Raw genomic sequence first — 25,463 nt, forward strand, 5'->3', positions numbered from 1 at the left:
CTGCAGAACTGAGGCTGTTTGCAGCAGCCGCACCAGCAGAGAGGTTTTATGGAATGAAAAGCAACCCTGGTGCTGTTCCGGTGGGAAGACAGAGGGGGAAGAGTGAAGGGAACAAAAAACCCTCAGAGTATTTCTGTTTTAATTAAACTGCCGTCGCTGTCTGACACTCTCATTTGAATCTACAACCACTCACAGCTGGCATCTGTCAAGTGTTTCAAGCCCAGCTTTCTAGAGATACCCCCATAAACCTCTGTGCTACAGCACAGAGCTGGGAAACAAAAGGCTCTTCAACATGCAAATAGCGATGCCCTTGCTCCGGTTCCTCTCAGACCCCAGTCCCAGGGAAGTCAGGTGGAAAACAGGGCAGAGGAAGCAGGAACTGTATCACATGTGAGATCAGTCCTGTGAGGCGGGGAGGGAGTGTAGGAAGGAGTAGGAATCCCTCAGTAAACAGAAAAAATGTGCATCTCCTGCTTTTGGCCTCAAAACAATCTCTAGTTTGGAAGTTGGTTCAAATCAAAGTGTGAGGGACAGACATCAATTCTGGCTGTGATGGCACAAATAGAGCAATCACTTTTCAAAAGATCCAGATTTTGACCTGAGTGTTTTCCTCTGGCAAGAAGCTCTGCAACCTAAGCCAGGAGCTGACCCTGGTTGGAGCTCTTAATGTAAATAGCAAAGAAAATTCTCATGAATTATCTCATCTGCTCAGTACAGGCAAAGAAAAAGCCAGGCAGCAAAAGAAGCAGTAGCTTGTCAGAGCTACCCTGAGATGAGTACTAAGCTACTGCAACAGAACACAGTCCTTTCCACATCAGACCTGGTATGGTCTCACTAGGCCCTTCCTGGTTCATCCCTGGAAAGCCACGTAACTCTGAGATTGCTCAGTGATGCACAAGGCTCTGCCCAGAGAAGAAGTGCTACAAGAAAGTGCCACCACCCTCCTCCTTCCACATTCCCACTGGGTGATACAGCCTATGGCTGAGAGAGCTGCTCTAAGGACTTGCTCCTTGGAGAGCATCCTATGGAAAAATCTCTATCCCAACTTACTACCAAGCCAGACAGCAGGCAGAGCCCTCAGACTGTGCAGAGCCCTCAGGCAGGGCAGAGGCACAGCAGTGCTGCTGTACCCAGGGCAGGGGGGAAGAAGACACAGCAGAGTGCAGTGGGGTCTGTGAATATCCTGCATTCCTCTCCACCCATAATACAATGTTTTATGCTCAGGTTGAACTTCCCAGGAGCACTCACTGTCCTAACAAAGTTTCCTTTCTCCTGCAGGAACTACAATGATAGCTGTTTCTTGGATTCTCCCCTCTATCCAGAATTAGCAGATGTCCAGTGGTATGGGCAGGAAAAAGCCAAGCCCGGGACTCTAGTGTGAACCCCTGACCTCAAGTTAATCACATCAATGCCATTCTGAGATCACCTCACTGCCTCTCATTTGCCTTACCCAGATGCACTGTCACGCAGCACCAGCTTCAACTCTAAGCACTTTTTTCACGATGCAATTCAAGACAACATCTATGGAACACTGGCCCTGAGACACCCACCAGGACAGGAACAGAGCGCAGCACATCCCATTGCCAGACGGGTGCCCGTCCCTCCCACGGCCCCGGGGCAGCGGGTGGAGAGGGGCAGCCATCTGAAGAGTCAGTTTCAAAGTTGGTTTTCCTTTGAAACAATGAAGCCTTTCAAGGCTCATATCAAAGATTAGCGTTGCACAGCACATAACAGCAGTAAGAGTTCCGTGACCTGCAAGATGAAGCCAACAGCATTAGTTTTAAGGGGGTGGGAATAGGACAGAGGCTGAGAAATGGAGACCATCATCCTGAAAATGCATCTGTTCTGAAACAGCAAAATCTCACCACTTCAGAGATGTGTCAGTCTCACAATCAGGTCAGCACTGCCAAAGATCGCCGCACCACTGTCGGCAGGATGAGCGTGCTCAGCAAGTTCTAGCTACAAGAACATCTCCCTTCTTTAACTCAATGGCAGGCACGACCACCCCCTGCAAAATGGCATTTCCTTCTTCGCTTGGAGTCCACCTACACGCAAGCAAACCAACCCCCTGTGCTGCAGACACACCCGAGGTCTGGGCTGGTATCACAGCATCACTGTCTGCAAGCCACTGTTGAACTGGACAGACAAGGTTTACAAAGGCATTACCTACAGCAGAGCCAAGTACTGCACTCACAGCATCTCTGTGGCTGGCACAGAGTGCCCACCAGTACATGGAGAGGTTGGGATTGTATTGGTTGTTTTGATACAGATAAAAATTACCAAAAAAACCTTTCCACAAACAGATACAGCCAATAAATTTGAATCTATTTCTGCACAAAGCGTTAAAGTGAAATCCAAGGGAAGGCACATCGCAATCGACCTGACACAGCCAAGCTGCGATCACATATCGGTTCCACTCCTCCTCCCTTCATTAGCACCAGTGTAGCAAAGGGCTCGTCACCCGTGCGCTGCCGTGTGGGAGAACCGGTCTGTCGGGAAGCGGGAAGGCTCCTGGAGCGGGGTTGGACAACCAGCAGACAGGCAAATCTTCCCCTTGCCAGAGAGAAAGAGAAGCGACCGAGCAAGCGTCGGACACAAGCGAGAGCTGCCTGTGGACACCAAACGGAGTCGCACGAGCGCGGCCTGGAAGGAGCTGCAAGTTTACACATACTTTAGAGCAATGCTTTATACATGTCAAGCCATGGAGCTATCAAAGGCCTCAAAGACACTTTTGTAACGAACAAGTGCACAATCTAGGTGGATGTTGAAGCTGGCACGTCTTAGTCTTCACTGCGGTGCTATGCTGTTTTTATTGCCACTCAATGGGGGTGGGCGCCCAGCCTTCCCCTGTTGATGCGTGCAAACGATGATTTCCTATGGGAAAGGCATTAAACGGCTGGAGGGGGTTACTTTGTGAAAAGCAGAAACTGAAGTTAGCTTTAGTTTAAGGAAAAAGGAAAAAAAAATAGTGTGAGTGTGCGTGCGTGTGTGTGTGTGTTCCAAGAATAACAACAGCATCTACCAGACAAAGTAGAGCGAGACGTTTCAAATTAAACACTGCAACTTGGGGGGCTGCCACACCTTTTGGTATTAAGGTTGCTGGAAAACTGCATTCCAGGCTTTAAAAGAGAATGGGTTCTGTGTAATTAGGCTTTGAAAAATGATGGGGTTTCTAAACATTAATGCAAGCGGCTCATGCCAATTCCTTCCTGCAGCTCACTCCAGAAGTGTTGGCTTCGGTTCCCTGCGCTGCTGCCTGGCATCACTGGCGAGGTGGGGAGGTGGCCTTGCGGAGATGAGGCAGCAACGGACAGAAAGGCTGTCATTTGTCCAGGGAAATCTGTGGCAGAGCCAGGATTGGATGGGGCAGGAGGCCAGGGGCTCTGAGCAACCTGGTCCAGTGGAAGGTGTCCCTGCCCATGGCAGGGGTTGGCACCAGATGATGTCACTTCCAAGACAAACCCCTCCCTAATTCTACAATAAGGAAACTCATGTTTACACATGAAGCATAAATGAATTTTCCCTCTGAAAAAAACCAACAAAAACACTGGCAAAGGGTTTACAAAGGTGGCCACACAAACCTTGTGCTTCTGGGCCTCCCTGAAGCATCACCTGGGAGTGCAATGCACTGTGACAGTAATCGAAGCCTTACTTTCAATTCTGGAAGAACAGCCAGCAGTGAGATTGCAGCCTTTATCTGAACATGCAAAATGCTGTTTTCACCATCTCTTTGTGCTTTGGGGTCTTTAACATGGGAATTATTTCAAGTTCCTAATTGGATTTTTAGCTGGATAAGAGATAGTACTGATTAATGACATTTACTGATAAGATTTGGTAGCTAAAGTGAAAGGATTAAATAAGGACCAAATTAAGCTACAGAGAATAATTTAGCCCAAGGATTTTTAGGGGCTCTGAGCAACTGTCTGTTTTCTTTTTAATTTCCCTGGTAAGTGGTTTGGGTTTGTTTTTTTTTTTTTCTGTGTACCTTCTTTTAATTAAAAAGAATTCAACAACAGCGGCACTATGAGGCCTCTGGGCACTACAGGAAGAAACATTAATTCCTCTAAGACCAGCTCTGCAGTTTTGCAGCAAAGGTTAAAAGGTGGCAGCCCTGAAATTAGGGGGGAAAAATAAAAATGTTTAGCCTGAATTGCAAACAGGCTGGAGTGGCAAAAAAGCTTTCTAGAAACGGATTGAGTTTTGCTTTGTGTTCTGCTTTTCTGGTTTGCAATCAAGGCACATGTGAGCAGCCAGTCTGGTAGTAAAGACAGATTAAGTAAAACAGGTTTTACTGTTTAGCTCAATTCAATTAAACACAAATGTACATAAAATGTTAATCATATGAGATTAACATATTTAAGTATAACATGGAGGGGTATATACATAGCTATTATAGACAAGCACTTGACTACCAACCTAACCCCTCCTTTACTTTTTTATTTTTCAAGGCTCCATCTGCCATAAAGCCACAACCGCGTTCAATCTCCGTGTCTGACACTCCCTCTGTGTGGGCAGGAGCCAGGGGACGGTCCCTGCACGGGGCCGTGCTGGGAGGCAGGGTTTATTTTTAAATGATATTATATGCAGTCGAGTGTTGAAAATGTTGAAACAGTCCAATTTGTTTTCACTCTGTATTAGTTTTAGTTTCAGGCATAGCCGATCCCCATTCAGGTGCTATCAGATGACCAGTTACTGCTTAGTTAACTAGATGTAAAGTTTTACATATATATTAATGTCAATAGTTTTATTACAAGTTGTGTAAAATGGACTCTCTAGTTTAAAAAAAAGAAAAAAAAAAAAAGAAAAAAAATTAGGTCTCTCCTGAAATTGACTTTAGAGCATGGAAAATGATTTTACTGGATTCTGTTCAACTGTAATCAAGGAAAAAAAATATGTATGTTGTAGAAAAAGTTGCAGAATTAAAAAAGATCTGCTTTTAATTTATTCTTTTTGTATTAAGAATTTGTATAGTTACCTTTACATTTTGCAAAACGGTGTTGTCAACACTTCCTTATTAAAGCATTTTCAAAATGAAACCTTGCCGTGGTCTCTTCGGTAGGGCAGAGCCTGGGCCATCCTCACCACTGCTAGAGATGCTCCGTCCAGATGTGTGCCCAGCTGGCCAGGGTGTCCATGAGGGACCTGCTCCTTGGCTGCCGGGGAGCCTGATTGCAGGGAACACTAGGCATTCCTCCAAAAAAGCCCATCCTTTAGAGATCCCTTGGGATTCAGCACCCAGCAGATTCATGCTCACTCCGTGCCATGTTCTCCCAAGCATTGGTCCCAGGGGCCCAGGAGGACAAAGAGTGTGACTGATATCCCACCACCGTGGGAAGCAAAGTCACAGAAATAACATTTAGTTACAACACACAACTTGAAATAACTAAAAGTAAGGCTCACTTTCATGGATTGGATGCCAAGTTGCTGCAACGCAGTTTCAGCAGTGCCAACCGCTGTGGGACAGGCTTCAGCACCAGCACATTCCCCATGCTCCAAGGAACTGCCTGCTTGGTGAATTCCCAAGGGAACCCAACCCAAGAGGCTGCTCTAGCTCAGTAGGGCAGCAGTGATCCCCGCAGAGGGTTAGGGACGTCACTTAACATCACTGGTGTCCCCTCTGTGGGCAGCAGTGACCCCTTTGGCCACCCAGCACCCCCCAAAACCACAGGCAGCTTCCAACAGCCACACAGTCTCACATGGGGCCTTCCCACACTTCGCAGCACCATTGCTTCGTGCTCCTTCCATTTATTCCCACTGTACAGGGAGCCTCTTCCCACCCCAGCACCTCCTGTATCATCCACCCAATCCCCCCCACATCCCACAGGGAGTAGGAGTTCCACTCCACAGGGAGTTCCCGGAGTGGGGAACCACTGCCTGCAGCAAATGCCCAGGAAGGTTTGGGATGGGACCAAACAGCCACAGTGAAGGTTTTCAGACAGCCCCCAAACACCGGGACCTGGGCTCAGATTTCTTGCCGGTGACTCCAGTAGTGCTGCAGGCCCCTCTTCCAGCTCTACGCCTCAGGAGCAGCTTTCAGGGCAGCCTGCTCCAGATCTGATACCAGCACTGCCCACCTTGCACCAGCCCTCTGGGAAGGCACCACGCTGTGTTCTCATCCCTGGGTCCAGGAGTCAGAGCACTCTCTTTCCCCTGAGAAATGAAGCCACTTACATCCCAACCAGGTTCATTCTTTGGGCAAGACTGGATCAATGGTGGCGATGTTATGGCAGCCAGCAGGAGGGGAACCCAGTTCCTCCATTAAAACAAACTGATCCCACATACACCTACCCTAAGAGCCTTTCCAGCAGCACAAATAGCAAACAGGGAATTAAAGGCATTTAACTACCACCAGGCACAATAATACCAATGTCAGGCAGGTACCACATAGTGTGAGAGTTCACTTCACACAGGTCCTTCTGCCACCGGGCTCAGGAAGGGGGCAGGGACTGCAACAAATGACATGGGGCACTGAAGTCCCAAAACCACTCCAGACACCGCTATGGCAAACTCATGACTTCATCCTAAGGCTAAAAGTCTTAGGATTCAGCAGAGTTATTTCCGCCTAATGCAAGAATTATCAGAAATAAACATCTGGAAAAGCCCAGAGGGAAAAGTCTAAATTGCTAAACTGAAACATACCCTCCTCACAAAAAACCCCCAAACTGTCAAGCAGTATGACAGCTGCACCACACCCACTCCTCCCCAAACTAGACTGAAGGTTGGGATTTTTTTTGGCTAACAGGCATTATTAACTATTTGATCACAGTCTGGTAGCTGCAATTTGGGGCCATCCAGCTGCAAAGAGCCTCCAACTGCTGATGAAAAGCAGCTGCTGTAACAGTGTACCCCCCGGCCTGCCATCCCCCGAGGACCAGAGCTGGCTCTCACGTGCTGGACAGCTGGAAACTCTTACACTGATGTGCCCTGAGAAAGTAGTTCCCAGCTCCTTGGTTCCCCATCCAGCACCATTCCATGGATTGCAAGGGGATAAAGTTTTTCCGTCATGGGATTCATTCAAGCAAGGCGGCTGTATTTCAGGGACTGTCAGCAAGGAGGCACATTGCTTAAATTACATTCTTTAAAACCTGAGCAGACTAAGACATTCCAACCTCAAATTCACATCCCTACAGGAGGTGCATCCCCACTCAAACCTGCACTCAGGGTACCATTAAAATTCTCCTCAATAATTAGCTCTAAGGCAGGAAGGAAAAATCCATCTAGCACTATTACATATCTCCTAAGGAATCTGCTTCCCACTAAAGCAGACGATACAACACTCCTTAAACCATCCCCTGGCTACTCACTTGCTGCAGCTTCCAGGGAAATTACAGCTCTTCTGAACAAGGGACAATATTGTCCCTCAATTATTTACAGAGTTCAAAACTAAGGTCAAGATGACGATTTAGAAACAGTTCAGGAAACCGTCTGGGTGGGGAGAGGGATAAAGTTGCGGTGTTACAAATGTTTCCTGTTGTAATAATGCCTCCAAAGAGTATCTATACAGGGCACTGCAAAGAAAATCATCAGAAACCACTGCTAATGAAATTCTTCCATGCTCTTGGTATCTGCCCAGCTTCTCCCCACAAATCCCCATCTCCTCCCCAAAGGCCCCTCCCCAAGAGCCAGTGAGGTCTCATCAGCCTAATTTTATTATTTCTAAACTCTAAGCTCTCAACATTTTCTCTGGGGTCAAACACTCCAGACTGAAAATCTCCTGTGTCCAAAGAGGCACTTCAGAATCTAAGAGTCTCCAGAAAAACCTGAATTTCCTCAAGATACTCCACCAAACTTTGTGCCAGCTAACATCCCCCAGCATCGTCCCCCTGTGCCATGGGACACTGGGAATACCCACGGCAGACAGGTCAGTCCTTGGGAAGAGGGCACCAGTTCCTGCTCCATGCTGCCAGTTGAGGTGAGGATACAAACAAACCCATTCTCTGGAATAACGACACATTTCTTCAGGAAGTGGTTCTGCTCAAAACTATCAAAGTTTCAATATTTCACTTATGCAGAATTAGACATCATCCTTCCTAGGAGTTTCTTCACCATTCCCAGTCAGGAGGCACAATGGTAAAGATTTGTGGCTGCTAGAAATACTGTTCATGGTCATGGGAGGTCCTAATTATGTTCTCTGCAATGCCCAGCAGACTGAAAATTTTCTCCAGATGTATAAAAATGGAATTTGAAAGCCTCAAGAGCCATAAGATTACTTCCCCCAAGCCCAGAAGGTTTATATTAAAAATGCTGTTACAAAAAAGAAAAAAAAAAAGCCAAATCAGATGCATTCAAGATCAAAAACTCTCTGCACTGAGGCTGAGAAATACATAAACCCTTTTTTTTATTCCTGATAAATACCACATGAAAGATTAGCCAATAAAGTCTTTATATTTACAGAAATAACCAAGATTCAGATTCAACTGCTTCCCTCTAATCATCTCCCCACGTCAGTCTCCAATGCAAAAACAGCCAAAAAAAGCTCCACATATGCTCCTTGCAGGGCTGAGACTCACCTAGAGCTCTAAAATATGGGAAACAGTTCAATCAGCACAGTTCCCTGAATAACAAACTGAAATAAAAGCAGTGGTCATGTGCATTGTCCCTTGGTCATTGTCTTGGTCTTAACCTCTTCGAAACCCATCCCTCTGCTGTACATTGGATGTGTTCAGCAAAAAGCAGAGATTTAAAAATAAATCTAAATAAATGGGGCTTGTAAAAAGGAAGCTGTAGAAAATCTCCTGCTTTCTGGTTTTTTTGCAAAGCCCACCCCAAGTTCCTGTTGGTGTTCAGGCTCAAGCTCTGCCTCTTCCATCCTCTCTGGGTCTTGGAGACCGAAATGTGAGTCACACCCGGCCCCCACAGAGCCTCACAGAGCGTTGTACTCCACACACTTGGATGGGTCTGTTGGGAAGTGCTTCTGGCAAATGGTCATGAGCCTCTTCAGCCCCTAGGAATTAACAAAACAAGGACAATTCTGTAATAAGGCTGCAGCTGTTAAACAAACTTAATAACCTACAGTATTCTTAAGCTTAACAAGAAGAATTAAAAAGAAAAGGCTGCTATTTTGGGGTTGGGATTTTTATTTTGGCTGTTATTCTGTTCAAAGTTTCAGGTTCCCTTCAATATTAGAGGAGTTCGTGGCATAATCAAAAAGGCTACAGCTTCAGTCCCAACTGATAAGATTCACAGAGAAGGATCACAGCAATTCTTTAATCCCTCTTTATCACCAAGGGAACAAATGATACCATAATTAAAGATATTTACAAGAAAGCTGAATATTAAAAATAATTCTGAAGAGCAAAAAGCAATTTCTGACACCAAAACAAGCTGCACAGCTAAGGCAAGAACCAAACACTTCTCAGGAAGACAACTGTGGTACCACACAGGACACCACAGAGGCAAACTGAAGTGGTCAAGGAGAAAGGCAAAATGTGGACTTGTCAGTTCTTTCAAGGCATCAATTGCCAAAAACCAACATGACAGGAACCCTGTGATTATTTTCTTCCAAGTCACACAGAAAAGTCTAACAGAAGAAAGCCTGTGGTGGAAGTGTACTTTAGCAGTGACACTGTACTCCAGGATGGCAGAGTCATGTCCCTTTCATGAGACTATCCTCACGGAAGGCAGCTCCTCACTCAGGGAAAAATGATTCAGAAGGATAATGCTTTGGCCTTTCCAACGCAAGCAAGCATGGAAAGTCTGTCCCAGCACCATAATGACTCCTTGTTTGGGATGTTACCACTCCAGGGTGCTGTAATCAGGAACAAATTAGCTTCATGTAGCCACTGGGTACAGGTAATAAATATCCCATGCTCCAGTTGGAGCCAGACTCGTTAAACAAGACCCAATATTTAAAACCAACACAGAAAACATACATGTTTGAAGCCAACTTCGTCTTGGTGCTTCAGTGAGTTTTGTAATTCAGAAGCAGAGATACGAAATTCACAGTGGGAAGATGAACTCAAGGATTTCCTAGGCCAACAGATGTAGCCCCAAAAGCAGAGAAGGGACAAACTGAGGAGTTCACACACATCTTCCACAAGGCATGTTATGTTAAGAAAGACCAAGCAACACTCCAGAGGAGAGATCTTTCAGCTCCAGGTGTGGCAAATGGACAGAGAAGGCCAATTATTGAGCAGCCTGGTCTAGTGGAAGGTTCCCCTGCCAGGGCAGTTGCACTTGATGGTCTTTTAAGGTCTCTTTCAATCCAAACCGTTCTGTGATTCTATGAATTATTCACTATTATGATTATGCAGATTAACACAGACCACAACAACACGATTTAGTTTAAAGCTACTTCATACATTAAATACTTGCAAGCATAACTGGAGCCTGTCTCTGAAGATGCATAATCCACATGCCAATTTTCACCTTACAAAATAATTGGTCAAATTTAATTTGTTGTCTCTGTAAGTGTCTGGAGCTCCCTCTGACTTCACAATGATATTTTTTCAGGTTATGCTATTAAAAACTAGAGTTGAAGAGAAACCAAAGGCTATACTTGCAGCCCAAATACAGACTCAAAGCAGAAAGGGAAGTTGCATTTTGCAAGCAATTTCCTTCCAGACATCTGCAGAAGCTGAAAAGCAACAGGAGTCCTGCTGCTGCAGAAGGAAGACATTTATGTAAACCTCCCCTACCAGGAGCTCTGAGCTCCATGATGCTGCTCTGGAGGCTTCAGAGTCAATCCAGAAGGTTTTTATCTAAATGAAACTGCAACTGGCAAGAGCCAAATACATTTAACAATACAAAGAGAGAAGGCTTGTTTCCTCAGACCTGTCCACCCGCTGTGTTAAAAGTCAGAGTAGAAAAACAGCACTGCTACTAATTCTACAACCAGAAGTCCATATGAGTGTGAAGATACATAGGAGGAACTAAACCTGGAATTTTGAGCCAGATTGCTGAACTTATTTATGAATGCATTTATCTAGTTGCAGAAATAGTCAGAAGGACTGCATTTTACAGTATTAAATTCTGTGCATGATGTTTAAACCACAAGTTAAGCAGTGAGGGACCTCCGGAGAATCAAGCCTGTCTTCACAGCTGCTTTGGTGCTCATGCAGGATCACAGCAGTTCAGAAAAACCCATCAGACTGTTCCTGGCCCAGCACTGAAGAGCCTTCAGGTCCAGCATGACCTACCTATTAACTGGACGTTATGCTTGACCCAAACTAAACCTGTCCATTTCTAGGACCTTTTACCGCATCACCTGACACAGATGTTTCTCAAAGACCCCCCAAGAAAAGCAGACATGTTGAATTTCCAAAGCTGACATTACCTGTATGTATTTCCTTTGAGTTTCATCGTTGAGCACGTGGGCCACGTGCTTGGAGAAAATCTTCTCACGGCCCGTCCGCGCGTGGATGCCGACCATGGTGACGCCGATGGGCCAGGGAGCGTTCCCAATGGCCATCTGCAGGTAGGCATCATTTGCCTGGAGGAGGAAGGGCATCACTGAGCACCACAGGAACAACACTGCACAGAGCAGAGCATTTTTGCACTGCCAGGTGCAGTAAAACACCCGTTCCAGTCTCTCTGATCTGGTGTCATGACATGGTATTAACCAACTGCACAACACACCTTCCCACACTGAACTCCGAGGGAAGCAAGGACTCTGGATTTTCCATTATGGAAAAAAAAAGGCACTGGATAAGGCAGTCTGGTTTTACCTTGATTAAAACTAAGGTATACTCAGATTATTTTTGACTCAGCCATCTCTAGTTAAATAGGTTACAACTAGGTTACATTTGTAACCATATTTATATGGCCAGAGCAGCACCAGCAGTAAACCAATCAGGAGTTTCCCCATCAAGAGCACAGCGCCTGTTTTAAAGCTGTAACAGACAACATTCCTGGGGAAACACAGGGATAAAACTCGAAGGGAAAATTAATAGAAAGAAAGGGAGAAAGGAAAAGGAGTAGAGAGCTTAAAAAAAAACCAGCATAACAACTGAGAACCAGCAAGTGATAGATGCAATTACAGAAAAAAACTGAAGGATGTGGCACAGGACATTCCTTCTCTATTAGAGAGCAGCTACAAAACTCACTGATAAAGAGTTCATTTATCACCTCCTATTCAGAAACTAGACAATAAGAAGTAGCAATCATGACCAGTGGGTGCAGATTCTTTCCAGCTGGCACTGAACAAACTGGGAGGTAAATAATGAACGAGGCAGGGGGTTGCAGACAGAGCTAAATCTGAACAGGGGACAGGACTTAGTCATCACCTACATGAGGCAGATTCTGAACAGTCTTAGTCAAATACCTACTTGCTGACTTAAATATACTTTTGTGATGAAACAGTATGTGCACATGCAATTAAAGACCCTTGCAGGACTGTCACAACAGGGTTAATTAGGGCTGAGTGGACAACTTGCATTCTGGCATTTGCCTGCTGTCAACACGTTGATTTCAAAATTAAAACCTTTTAAGCTTTTCAACTAACAAAGCAGAAAGAATTTGTGGCTGACAGTATTCACGAGGCTGCACAAAGCAAGCAGCAGGCAAAAAGAGACAAGTCTCTTAGAAAGCAAAATTGAAAAGGATGTGAGTATCTGTAAAAGCACAAGACTCATCAGCCTAATTTAAAAAAAAAAAAAAAAGAAACACCAAAACATCCAAAGGTGTATTCAAGTCATCCAAATATCTCTGTGAAGTTTACTTAAAGCCAAGCACCTCCAGGAGAGAGAAGCACTGCTGATTAACCCAGAGATACACCACATTCCTGCATGCTCATTAGTTTGAGAAGGTCTTGGAAAGGGAATTTCCACATAAAGATGACAACCAAGAGAAAAGAAATGCCTCCAAATAAAACCTCACTATCATACATCCCACATGTTCAGTTCTACTTCCAAATGATTTGGATTAAATTTGCCTTACGCCGTATAAAGTTTTTTTCTGTATCAAAAGCAGGTTTCCTTGCTTACTTGACAAATTACGCCAAATCCTCACAAGAATAGTAAGAAATACTAGAAACTTAAAGGCAAAAGACAGCTCAGTTTCCTCTGCACACACAAGCTGCTTCAGCAAATGCTATTGGTATTTGAGTTCCACTTCTGAAGGCAGCTACAAATAAAACCTAACATTGCCTTTGATCTTGTGTCCCAAAGTACTTCTGCCTCCTCCAGTGAACAGACTTTGTCCAAAAAATCTTCCTATTAACTTACCTCAACCTTACCAGGCCATCTAATGCGAGTGTAGACAAAGAAAGGGACAGTAACTCATATTCAGCTTCATATTCAGTAACTCAGTTTGCCTCAATTAATTCCTAATTAATTAATCATCAACACCCGATTGCTATTTATTCATTACCTTCATTTAACCTTAGAATATCAGGTTTCCCCTAGAGGAATGCTCTGCAACTTCATATACGCATCTCTGAGAAAAATTTTCTTCATGTTTGCAAAGCTCTGCAATTTCACGAATCTCAGAAAATCTTCTGTCAGGCTGTGGATCAAACACTACTTGGAACCTAACATTTCACAGCCATTTTTCATTTTGTTGGGATAGATGTTGTATTTCCAGCTATGCATTTTCAAAATTAGAAAAAAATGGGAATGCTGAAGCAATAAACTCAATCTTTTACAAGAAGACAGCGTGAACATGATGGAAGAGTGCAAACATACCTTAACGTATTCTCTTTGCAACATGAACTTAATAATATCTGTTATCGATTCTTTGATGTCTGCAGGAAGTGTCTACATCAGAGAGGAAAAAAAAAGAACCACACATTTACTTCAGGACAGCAGCTCAGGAAAATCATCTTACTCAGCATTTACACAAGGTTTAGCAACTACCCTTGCTTGAGGACTTACACAAAGGAAACCATGTTCATTATTCATATGAAGGATCTGAAGCAGGAGAGGTTAAGTGGTTACACCTGGCAGCTGATGGCAAAGTGCAAAATGCAACCTCAATTCTCTGTCATGTTTTCAACCCAGTGAGCAGGTGCTGCTTTAAACAACAGCTGGAAAACTCGTGGGTGGACAGATTTCACTGATCGAGATAAAGTCAGAAGTGGGCATCAGGAGCTCTAGATACAGAAACTGTGACCAACGCATTATCCCCTCTCCTTCAGTGCGGCTCACACTGCCCTAGAAAGGGCACTAATGCTAGGTACTCGGAAAGCAAAAGTTGAAGCAGCATTTAAAGGTGATTTACCCTTTTGCGGAGCTTTCTGAAGAGAGGCCTCAGGTAGGACTCTGTCTGTTTCTGAGTGGCGCTGTTCAGCTTCCCCTGCACGCCGCGTTTCACGTAGTCCTCTCTGGCATTCAACTCCTTGGCCCAAACTCCCAGGAGGAACTGCAGGGAACAAGCACATCTGTGTCATGGTGCCATCTAGTGACTTCCTCGGCACATCAGGCAGAACACAGGTTAAGTCACCAAGGCAAAATGAGTTTTTTGGTGAAATCTGAGTTAAGAAGGTAAAACCTCTTTCAGAAAGATAGGAAAGGAGGGACAGAAACAACCCTCTTGTCTTAAATGTACACACACAAATTAAAGCTTCAACTCTTGCTGTGACTTTGATCACCACAACAGTTATACAGGCACCGGCTGACTTGGCTGAGAGGCAACACAGGTTTCTTGCCAGGAAACAAGGAAACAATTTCTGCCATCCACTTGAACCTGTGGACTTCCTTTAAAACTCTCTAATTTCACTAACAGTATCAGGTGACATTCCAATTCAGCTTGGACTGTTCCAAGGAAACTCCTCTGAAGGTTTTGATGCCACAGTACTACACAGAGGCAACTACTGACAACTGCCTCAAATACCACACAAAAATCAAAACTGTATTTATTTTGTCTGGAAAAGCAGGACCAGATTTTGAAGAACGCTGCTCTCCCAAGAGCTCCTTCCCAGATCTGGCACAAGCCACTGTTGTGACTAACAAAGGCTGTAGAGTGCCAAGCATTTCAAAAAACCCATATCTTACACATAACGTGAGTTTTTCCTCTCAAGCAGCTGAAACCCACTCTTTTATTCCTGAAATATATCTGCATGGCAGTAATAATATGACACAGCTACAGAATAATTAGAGTCTGTTACCTTCAAGAACTTTGTTATGATGTCCATATCATAGTGATCATCACCCCGTCCTAAGGATTCTCCCAAAGCCTGGAACAGGGGGAAGAAAGGGCCATTATTTTTACTTTGTCTAGTTTGACAGCACCACGACAGCAGAGCATGGTTCACTACACCATGAACTGCAATAAATTCCACCAGAAATCCCAAACACTAGTCATGAAACAGAATGAAACAGCTACAAATGCTACTGAAATTCATTAATCTATTAAGAACATTTACATCACAATGCCAATATGATTATTTCTGAAAAGTCGATGCAACAGTAGTTCTTCAGTCATTAACTACTAAATTATTGGCATGATTAGCAGCTGTCTGACAGCACTGTATTAAGGGGAACTGTGGGTGCACTGCATTTTTTGAGATCCCCAAAGCCATCAATTAACCTAATTATTTTGTTATGCTATTTCAATTCTCTGATGTACTGGGGCTTTTTACCATTTAATTGCAACTGTGAATTTGAGGGAACAAATCTAAAACAAAAACTCAAAACCAAGCAAAAGACCACTAAAAAAACCCAGCTATATGCTCCAATACTCCAGCTTCCTGCCAAAACCTCAAAACTGTAAATACTAACAGCAAGTTTTATAAACATTTTCCAGTAGGTATAGTTGGATTTATAATCTATTTCCATTGCCCTCACATTTCCAAAGTGAGTTTTATTTCAAAAAATCTTCTAGATTTGGAGCCAAATTCAATGTAAGCCTTTACGCTCAAGGCAATGCTGTTAAAGCAGCATAAAATTAAGACACAGTGTTTTCAAACTTTTTAGAAAAAGACTTTTGCATGGCTCAAACCAAGCCTGCCCTACTACCACAAAAAGGGGTTATTTTGAGAGCTAACAGATCAATAAAATGCAGCTCCATTACAACTGCTGCTATCTATTCTGGTACTGCAGTTACTTTAAACCAGAACCCCTGGCACCATAACAAAAAAACCCAGACTATTTCTTAATAATAATGTATTCACTTCAGCTTTCAGTTATAAATCGTATTATTTCTTAAACATACTTTTGGAAGGACGTTATGAAGATTAACTCCTACAAAGCGTTTTGAAGATTAAGGGTAAAAGTCTTCAGCTCAAGTTAATGTGCTTTTCAAAACACTATCCTGAAATACCAGGTGCTGAATGCATTTCCTGGCACTCACTCTCCATTCACTCACACAAACACCACAGGATTCTTTCAGAACAGAGTAGCCATTTGCACTCAAGTTTCTGGGACACATTATCTCTGCACTTCTTATATTTCCTGCAGTCTGCCTAGTTCTGATGCTCTTTTTTTTTCTGTCCTAGATGTTTTCACATCAAACATTCTTTCTCTGTGTCTGTTTTTCAGAGTCTTTCTTTCTTGTATAGGGAAAATTAATTGGTACTGGCCTTATTACCCTCTCAAATATTCATTGGAAAGGCTTTGAAATTTATGATCAGGTAATGTATTGCAATTAATTTCTCTACTTATGAAACCCCTGGAGAATGAATCTTAACTGTATCTCTGCAGGCAACACCTGTCCCCTTTGGGATGAGGTGTTGTAAACAAAGACCACTTAAGTTTTCACTTGTCTTTTGTAGGCACCTACAGTGCAACTCCAGGTTTAGAAACCTAAATTTTTTCTTGAAGAATACTTCAGAATGCCTAAGTCAGCTGTTGAAAAGGAGGTAATTTTGTCTGAACAATTCTGAAGCTTTCTCACAGCAACATACTAGATCTAACATCCCTTAGTTATGACCTATCCCATACTTCTAGTTCTTCAATAGTAGTATTCTCCTCATGGACTTTCAGGTCATTCTGGGAGTCATCATCTCCTGCTTCTTGGCCGCCTACAATTTCATTCAGATACTGCTGATCAATCTTATCCAAAGCAGCCTTCAGGTCATTTCTCAGACCCTAAAAAACAGAAAAAAAAAAAAAAAGTCTGATTTACAAAAAAACCCTCAGGTAAATAGAAGCAGTACAGTACTGTCACTGTGAGCATCCAACTTCTGTTGAAGGCGCAAATTCTCTAGAGCATGCATAAGGGTTTAGCCTTGTTGTTTGAATTTAACTGAACTCCAAGAACAGTTTCTGCTTCAGCACTTAACAAAAAGCAGGTGCATGAACTTCTGCAGTGTTCATACCTATGAAAAAGACTTTTTACAGTATTTTCACCAAAGAAAGCCTGGAGGGTGGAATCAGCCTCTAGGACTTTCTTCAAGTAATTTTCTCCAAGCAGTGCACTAAATCACCCCAAAACAAACAAAAACCAGACCATAACCATCATCATCAAACCTCCACATTTGCCCTGAAAAAAGCTGTAAATAAGGTAACACTCCTTCAGTGCTAGACATAAAACAATTATGTTGTTTCCCTTTAATACAAATTATTTAAACATAGCAAAATGTTCTATATAGATTCACTGTTTAAAACCCTCAGCTTTAGAAGAGATGATTAAAAAAACCAGAATCAGTTTAAAACCATATATATAAAGTTAAAAGGTACTTTCAAACAGAACATAAAACTCGCCTTAGTCACAGTTGAAGGATTTGCCTTCTTGTCTTGATACATAAAATATAAAGCTCTATAAAGGAGTATGACATTTCTTACTCTCTGATAAATTCAGCCACTCCACAGGGAATGGATATGCACAGTTACTTCCCCTCTTCTATCATCATACTTGGCTGTCTGAAGCATTTCTATTAATCATTTAGTTACTCTAAAAATGCCTGAACCACAAGGCTGGTTGACTAAGCAACAAGAAGAATCCCTAGACAGCAACAGGAGTGACTGAAGCATTTAAGAAAAATCCAGTACAACCCTATTTATGGGCTCTCTATTTCCTAATCCTGCTCCTGTGATCGATGTCGCTGGAGGGAAAGCTTTCATTAGCAGAGCTTTTATTTCTAGATCTGCTTATCTTTATTTTAAAGACTTGGAGAGGAAAAGGCTTTCGTTTTATGGGCAGCCCCAGGAAAGACATTAAAACAATTCAGTTTGCCACAAATTAGGGAAGAAAATGCAAATTGTCACTCTGTTAGTAAGGTTGTAGATTTGGTTAACAGTAAATGCAGAACAAGCCCCAACTGCATCTCCTCACTTAACAGATAATTTCTTAAGACAAAAGGAATAAATTAGTTGTATCTTCAAGTCAGTTTTTGAGTTGATGGCTACTTTAAAGGGAAGGGGGGAAAATGACATTTCTATAACAAGTTATAGCTCTGGAATCCAAGGATTTGAAAAATCATTTATATCCCATAGAGACAGTATGCAGTCCTGCTCTTACTTACCTCTGCCTTCTCAGGGATGCACAAAATCACAAACACAGGGTTATTTTAACAGTAAAGGACTGTTCTCTGCTCATTAAAAAGCAGGGGCAGCACAAGCTGAGGTATTAGTGCCACCTGAAGGTCCCTTTTCCAACTGACAAGGGCCTGGAATGTTTCTAAGGCTGAGCTCTCTAACGTAACTGTGCACAAAACTCTGATATTTAACATAGTTTCTCAGCAAATAAATGAAACGAGCACATATTCTCTTTGCTGTCTATTACCGCTTCCTCCTGAAAATTAACAGTTACTGAAAATGATTTTCGGTAACTTTTATAGGGTTACTCATTGATTATCCCACCACAAATAACTAACTAAGAGCCAGTCTTACCTTGTTCACTTCAGGTGCAAGAATTTCTATCTTCCTCAGACGTTGAAATGCATCATAATCTGTTTCTCCAAACAGCCTGATGGGCTCACCCCTCTCTCGTAACCTCCTGATAACCTGAAAAGAATCAAAGCACTCCCTGATGCATAAAGGAAGCAAAATAAAATCCAGAATGACAGATTTATTTACTTTGCTTGGAATAACAAGCTGAGCTGGACTGGAGAGGAAATGGCGATATTTTAAGCAGTAGAAAAATGTTCCAGACACTTTACAATCTAAATATAAAGTTCCCATGGTATTTCAGTGAAAGGTCATTCCAAATATTACCAACCCAAATTTTGCATAAAATCCCAGGCTGTTTGATACAGCTGAACTTCTTCCTGCTCTGACTTGTTTAAACAAATACACAAAAATCATCCCTCTGGCAGAGCTTAAAAACCATTTTCAAAATCACAAAGGAACTTGACAATTATTTCCCTCACTTATTTGTCTTGGCAATAAAAATACTAACTGGGCTGCAGGTTGTCCCAGCACAACTAAAGATGATCTGCTGAAAATCCCCACCATTAAGCATTTGGGAAATATGGAGTCCCATAATCTAATGGGATAGTTACTTTAAAAGTAGATATAACACAAGTGAAAAAGCCTCCTTCAACTTGATTCAAACCTCAAACCAAACACAAAATCAACATCCCCCATTACAAGTCTTGTAAAAAACTGAATATCCTGTCAAATTAAGGGGACGTGTGACATGCTTGGGTGACCTCAGCTGTGAATTTCAGTATTCCCAAGATTAGAGTGTATTCTGTACTTCTGAACTTCCTGCTTCTGCTCTGGGGTGTGGATCTGTTTGTGAACTTAAACCCACATAGGCATTTTTATCCTTAGAAAAGGCAAAGAACATCCAAGCTGCTCTGGCTTTAGGACTGTTTCTTCTAGAGGCTAAGGTGAACTTCCAAAACTTAGTTTCTAAATTTGTGTTCAGACCAATGAGTTACAAAGAAAAGAAGCTCAGGGGGAAAAAAATCTTGGAAAAAGCATGCCATCTTCAGTACTATCCAAGGATAATGCTGATACTCAGGGTACCACTCTGAAAGAGCTGTAAAATGTTACACAACATCTGTGTAAATCCCTGTAACAGAGAGGCTTTAACCATCTGTACTTCCCATGCATTCAATTAGACAACAGACCCCTGATAAGCAAAGATGATCATTAATTGCTGACTGCAAAAATAGAAGCTTATTATTTAATAAAACTGCCATTAAAAGTACAGTTCACTGGATGAAAACAGCTCTAACAAGAAATTTCAGGTACATTTGCTGTAAACTCAAGGAGTCTGTTTATGGTGATTGATTTTACCTCCTGCCTGGAAAGAGTCATTGGTAACTTTTCCTCTGCCAGTTCAAGTTCCAGCACTGGATTTGACGTAGTCAGTGGTTTCTCCTCCTCTTCCTCCTGCTGTACCTACATTCAACAAACAGAGTTACTCACATGCAAAGGAAACAAACCCACATGTTGATGAGAAATGATGGGAAGATACAGAACTCTGGAACACAGACTTTAGTACGACAATATAAACCTTTAGTTTCATAGTTTTATGGTCCATAATTGAACCTCACAGAACAATAGAAGTTCTTGACAGTATCAGTAATTAATTAACACTTCTGTAGGTTGCAGGAAGCAGTCTCTCCAGCAAACAGAAAGGACAATTGCTGAAGTTTGGCTGTCACTTTAGCAGGCAGATGCCAAAAACAGCAAATCCACCCTCTGCCTGTTGATTCCTGCCCCTGTTCCATCCTCCCTACCCATGCAACACCATTTACATCGCTGTGTGATGAACCAGAAGGGGGAAATGATTCAAAGAGAAAATAATCTGAGAAACACAAATACTGGTACTATTCCCACCCGGCTTCACCTCCTCATCCAGATTCCCAGGACCAGCACATGCACAGACGCAAGAACAGGAAGGAAAACCCCAGGGCAGGGTGAGAGTGGAGCAGCTTCTTCCAGTGTCAGTGTCAGTTACAGTGTTTATTACCTTCAGCTTCAGCGAGCTGCAAACGATTAGCAGCGATCCACAGTTTCTGTTGGGTCTTGAGATGTAATGCACCTCTCTAATCTTTTTTTAGGTAATGCACCTCTTTAAAACCTTGCCAGCTTCTTGCAGGTAAAAAAAAAAAAGCCAAAAAAGACACAGCTCCTCATAGGAATGGGATACCATTAATAACTTCTCTTAGTCTAAAAGAAGGTCCCTGAATCAAACAGAGCATTCCTTCTTCATTATTCAGTATTTTAATAATGCAAAACAACTCTTTGATCAAAGTAACTTTGAGACAGCAGCCATGTAACTACAGTTCCCTGTATAAGCTCAAATTCAACACTTCTGACAGCAGGAGCAGATTGCTGGTGGTAATATTCCTATAATAAGGAAATATCTCCAGTGTTCACTCATATCTTGGTTTTTCTCAGATTTCTTATTAGAATTTATTTCCTTTCTGTACTTACTAAAAGGGAAACAATCCAATTAATCCTAGAGCACCCTGCAGCATTCCCTGTGCATGGGCAGCCTGGTTCTGGGTTGACCAGTTTGAGGACGGTACTGGACAGAATTTTTTTTTTTTTCTGAAGAGGCTTTTTAATTCTTTCAGGCCACAGTGCCAGCCTTGCACTTAGGTGTCAGTGTGACTCCATGTGCCTGGAAGGATCCACCCCTGGGACTCCAGCTGTAAGATTCAGCCACAAATCTACATTCAATGCTGTATTAGCAAACACAGAAAAAAATCAATCCTACAACCACAGGTGTTTGGAATGAACAAGGGAAAGACAATTAAATCAATGTTTATCAAGGGAGGGGGAAAATAAAACTTCATCAATGCAGGGAAGGAAGAATTGACAGGGGACAGAAAATACGGAAAAATCGTGTAAAATTTTTTTTAAAAAATATACTCCCGTGGCAGAAAGTATATACAAATTTTAACTTACAAACATTCTTGAAATCATAAAGAGACAGCAGCACTGGGAGAAAAGATTTGATCCACTCTGTCAGCTGGACTCCAAGTCATAAGCAGTATCTTTACCACAGTTATTTTTGTTTCAGTGCTTTCTTCAAGCAAGTGAAATTATTCCAACTTATTAAGTCTAAGCAAAGTAAAAAGGCACCTGAATTCAAAAAGAAATCAGTCTGTGTTCCATGGCTCATTAACAGAGTAAAGAACAAATGCATAAATGTGGGAGGCTCTAAAAAGATACTAAATTTAACAAAGTAACTTATTTTAAAACCATTTGCAGGGTTACATTTCACACCAAAACTGGCGCTGCAGCGGCACAGGTCACACCACTTTAAACACATCAGGTTCTGAAAAATTCAAGCTAATGCTCAAAAGGCATCAGGCAGCCATTTCCACTTGGAAGTGACTGGATTCACAGAACTTTCCCATGACTTTATGCTGCGCATTCCGAGAATCATTTTGGCATTGATGTTCAAATATTCACAAACAGATCAAGGTTTCAGAATAAGTCACTAATTGGGTAAAGGTCACTTGAAAACAAAGCTCCTATTTGTGCCCTCTAACAGCAAACAGGATTATGAAACTGTCTTCCCCAGGGAATGCATCCCCCCTCCCAGACACCCTGTCAGGCAGGCAGGCACACACACTTGTAAAAGACAACAACATTCTTTCCATTTCAGTAAACTCTTGCCCTGACACCGTTACAAGGCAGATAAAGCCTTCCAGATCACCCATTTGTTGCAAAAGGCACCCGAGGTTACCAAGTGTTTCTAATATTTTGCCAACAAGAACATAAATGCTGTTGTTGCACAGCTTCAGTTCTGGGTGGTTAATGGCCAAAACCCAAACACAAATTTATGAGAGTTGGCAGATGTTTTTGATGCACACCCACACCACACTGATTTCTTTTGGACACTCTGACAATGACAATTGGATAAAATTATCCAAATGTATCCATTTATCTCAATAAGGGGAGGAAGGTGGCTATATCAGATCCAGTGTTCATGCCTAACAGCACAATTTAAAAAGAAAGGAAGACAAGCTTTGATCCCAAGCCACTTCATGCTTTCCACAAATAAAAAACAAACCAAAAAAAAAAAAAAGAAATAAAAGCCAAACCATAACATAAACTTAAGTAGATGTACGTCATGCATATCTTTTCCTGCATTGAAAATGGTTTTGGAAAGTCATACCTCTCCAGGTGGCTTCTCATTTACAGGCTAATGTATAACATTAACAGATTGAACAAAGAACAACAATTATCATTAACAACATTGATACTGTTGATAAAAAATGCAGACTTCAAAATAAACACACCAAGTCCTGGAAGAACCATTTCCATACCTTGTAGCCACATCTCTGGAAGTAGGCCTCCTCTTCCTTTTTAGCTAACTCACTGCGTTTGAAATACTTCTTATTTCCCTAAAAGAGAGGAGAGCTGTTACCAGTTCACAGTTTTGCACAGTTGGGCAAAAATGGCTCAAACATTCTTACTTGGCTTGGTGAATTCAGCTACATCCTGTCCCAGAGATGGCTACACTGCCACAGAAAGGGAACTAGTTAGAAACACCTCTGAAATCAGCAATATAGAGTTATTTTGCAGGATAGATGTATAAGCAAAATTAAAAGTACAGTGTGCTTGCCAGCACTCCAGAAAACACAAGTTTTTTGTCATGTAAGGCCTTGGTGATCATTGGTGTAAAGCTCCACTTCAGATGCGCACAACCAGGCCCAGGTTGTTTAGATAAACCATACAAAACACATCATTTGACATTAAACCAAGGAGGTGGGAGAAATCACCTTTGTACAGTATATTTTATAAGCTTGCTTGGAGCACCATTGTAGAAATGTGCCTGAAAAGACATTTCAGACACACAACAGCTGGAAAATGTGGCCACCCCACAGCATTCTCCTTGATTAGTACAAACTACAACTTCTTCCTTCACGCTTTGCCCAACAACAGCCTCCAATGGCAGCTCCCTACCTCAGCCTCTGACACCAAAACTCAAAATCAGACACACCTGAAAGGGGCTCTGCTGTACTGTGGGGGTTCTTAGGCACACACAGACCGCTCAGACCCTACCCATATATGGGGTTTTTAGGTACACACACACCGCTCAGACCCTACCCATATATGGGGTTTTAGGCACACACACACCGCTCAGACCCTACCCATATATGGGGTTTTTAGGGACACACACACACCACTCAGACCCTACCCATATATGGGGTTTTTAGGTACACACACACACCGCTCAGACCCTACCCAGGTATGGGGTTTTTAGGTACACACACACCGCTCAGACCCTACCCAGGTATGGGGTTTTTAGGTACACACACACACCACTCAGACCCTACCCAGGTATGGGGTTTTTAGGTACACACACACCGCTCAGACCCTACCCAGGTATGGGGTTTTTAGGTGTACACACACACCGCTCAGACCCTACCCAGGTATGGGGTTTTTAGGTACACACACACCGCTCAGACCCTACCCATATATGGGGTTTATAGGTGTACACACACACCACTCAGACCCTACCCATATATGGGGTTTTTAGGCACACACACACCGCTCAGACCCTACCCATATATGGGGTTTTTAGGCACACACACACCGCTCAGACCCTACCCGGGTATGGGGTTTTTAGGTGTACACACACACCGCTCAGACCCTACCCGGATATGGGGTTTTTAGGCACACACACACCACTCAGACCCTACCCAGGTATGGGGTTTTTAGGCACACACACACCGCTCAGACCCTACCCAGGTATGGGGTTTTTAGGTACACACACACCGCTCAGACCCTACCCATATATGGGGTTTTAGGCACACACACACCGCTCAGACCCTACCCGGGTATGGGGTTTTTAGGTGTACACACACACCGCTCAGATCCTACCCGGATATATGGGGTTTTTAGGCACATCCGCACCGCTCAGACCCTACCCGGGTATGGACAGAACGCGGCTGTGAGGAGGACAGAAACCATACTCTGTTCACCAAAGATCGCACTGACTTTTCTCATCTCTCGGTGCCCGAAACAAACTAAACCACCGCCAAAAGGCCACGGGACACAACGAGGCTGAAGCCAGGCTGCATCCGCGCCCCCAAACTCCTCCTGGCTCTACCGAGCCCATCCTGGCTCATCCCGTGTTTGGGAAACCCGGCCCTGGGCCGCTCCGCGCCCCCTTCCCCGGCCCCTCCCAGGCCGCTCCCGCCTCAGCTCCGCCGCCCTCCCACGGGCCCACACCCCAGGCGGCTCCTGGTCTCCATGCCGGCCGCCCTCACCCCCAGGAGCTCCTTCTCCTCCAGCTGCTGGCGCTTCCTGCTGATCTCCCGCTTCAGGATGTCCATGGCGGCCTCGGGAAGTGCCGCAGGAAAACAACACCGTCACTTCCGGGGAGGCCACGCCGCCGCAGGGCGCCCCCTGGTGGGTGGGAGGAGCGGCGGGATGGGGGGGGTGTCTGTCAGTCCCAAGCGACAAATGGACAGGACGAGAGGAGATGGCCTCAAGTTGTGCAAGCAGACGTTTAGATTGGATTTGAGGAAAAGTTGCTTCAATATCCACGTAATATCATACTGTTGTTGGAAGCAGATTATTTAAAGTGATACACAGACAGTATAATGACAGTAATTATGAGATAGAGACAAAATATAGATGCTTTCTATCAAGGAATGTAGCAAAAGAGGTGGAATGTGACATTTACAGGGGTCTTTCCCTGTTTTAGTACAGCTGGCTTTACAA

General features: G+C 43.3%; 2 protein-coding genes across 12 annotated transcripts in view; one reads left to right on the plus strand and one right to left on the minus strand.

Annotated features, from left to right (window-relative positions):
* Nucleotides 1–5,036, plus strand: part of FRMD4A (FERM domain containing 4A) — a 362,726-nt gene extending 357,690 nt beyond the window's left edge. For 8 of the 10 annotated variants that reach the window (XM_048302660.1, XM_048302658.1, XM_048302659.1 and 5 more), the window contains one exon: nucleotides 1,279–5,036. In XM_048302660.1, coding sequence (XP_048158617.1) covers nucleotides 1,279–1,381 — 103 coding nt within the window. In that variant the 3' untranslated portion in view covers nucleotides 1,382–5,036. The remainder of the gene's footprint in view (nucleotides 1–1,278) is intronic. The other 2 variants (XM_048302657.1, XM_048302653.1) reach the window with 1 other exon arrangement.
* Nucleotides 5,037–8,314: 3,278 nt separating this feature from the next.
* PRPF18 (pre-mRNA processing factor 18) lies at nucleotides 8,315–25,097 on the minus strand. 2 transcript variants are annotated; one of them, XM_048302663.1, is made up of 11 exons: nucleotides 25,007–25,097; nucleotides 23,057–23,134; nucleotides 22,906–22,932; nucleotides 20,064–20,168; nucleotides 18,708–18,821; nucleotides 16,818–16,964; nucleotides 15,044–15,112; nucleotides 14,158–14,298; nucleotides 13,623–13,694; nucleotides 11,276–11,431; nucleotides 8,315–8,944 (listed from the first exon to the last, which is right to left on the minus strand). In XM_048302663.1, exons 1-11 carry the CDS (start codon nucleotides 25,070–25,072, stop codon nucleotides 8,864–8,866), a joined length of 1,056 nt encoding a protein of 351 aa, XP_048158620.1. In that variant the 5' UTR covers nucleotides 25,073–25,097; the 3' UTR covers nucleotides 8,315–8,863. The 2 variants fall into 2 exon arrangements, with proteins under 2 accessions (XP_048158620.1, XP_048158621.1); XM_048302664.1 differs by lacking the exon at nucleotides 22,906–22,932.
* Nucleotides 25,098–25,463: the final 366 nt, after the last annotated feature.

The sequence above is a fragment of the Corvus hawaiiensis genome, chromosome 4 (genome assembly GCF_020740725.1).
Source record: "Corvus hawaiiensis isolate bCorHaw1 chromosome 4, bCorHaw1.pri.cur, whole genome shotgun sequence".
Lineage (NCBI taxonomy): Eukaryota > Metazoa > Chordata > Aves > Passeriformes > Corvidae > Corvus > Corvus hawaiiensis.

Excerpts from the sequence above, each read along its gene's own strand:
- PRPF18 (XM_048302663.1), bottom strand. The coding sequence starts at position 25,072 with ATGGACATCCTGAAGCGGGAGATCAGCAGGAAGCGCCAGCAGCTGGAG. Across the intron at positions 22,933-23,056 it reads TCCAGAGATGTGGCTACAAG|CCTGTAAATGAGAAGCCACC; the intron begins GTATGGAAATGG and ends GTTATACATTAG. Across the intron at positions 18,822-20,063 it reads TGACTCTTTCCAGGCAGGAG|GTTATCAGGAGGTTACGAGA; the intron begins GTAAAATCAATC and ends GATTCTTTTCAG.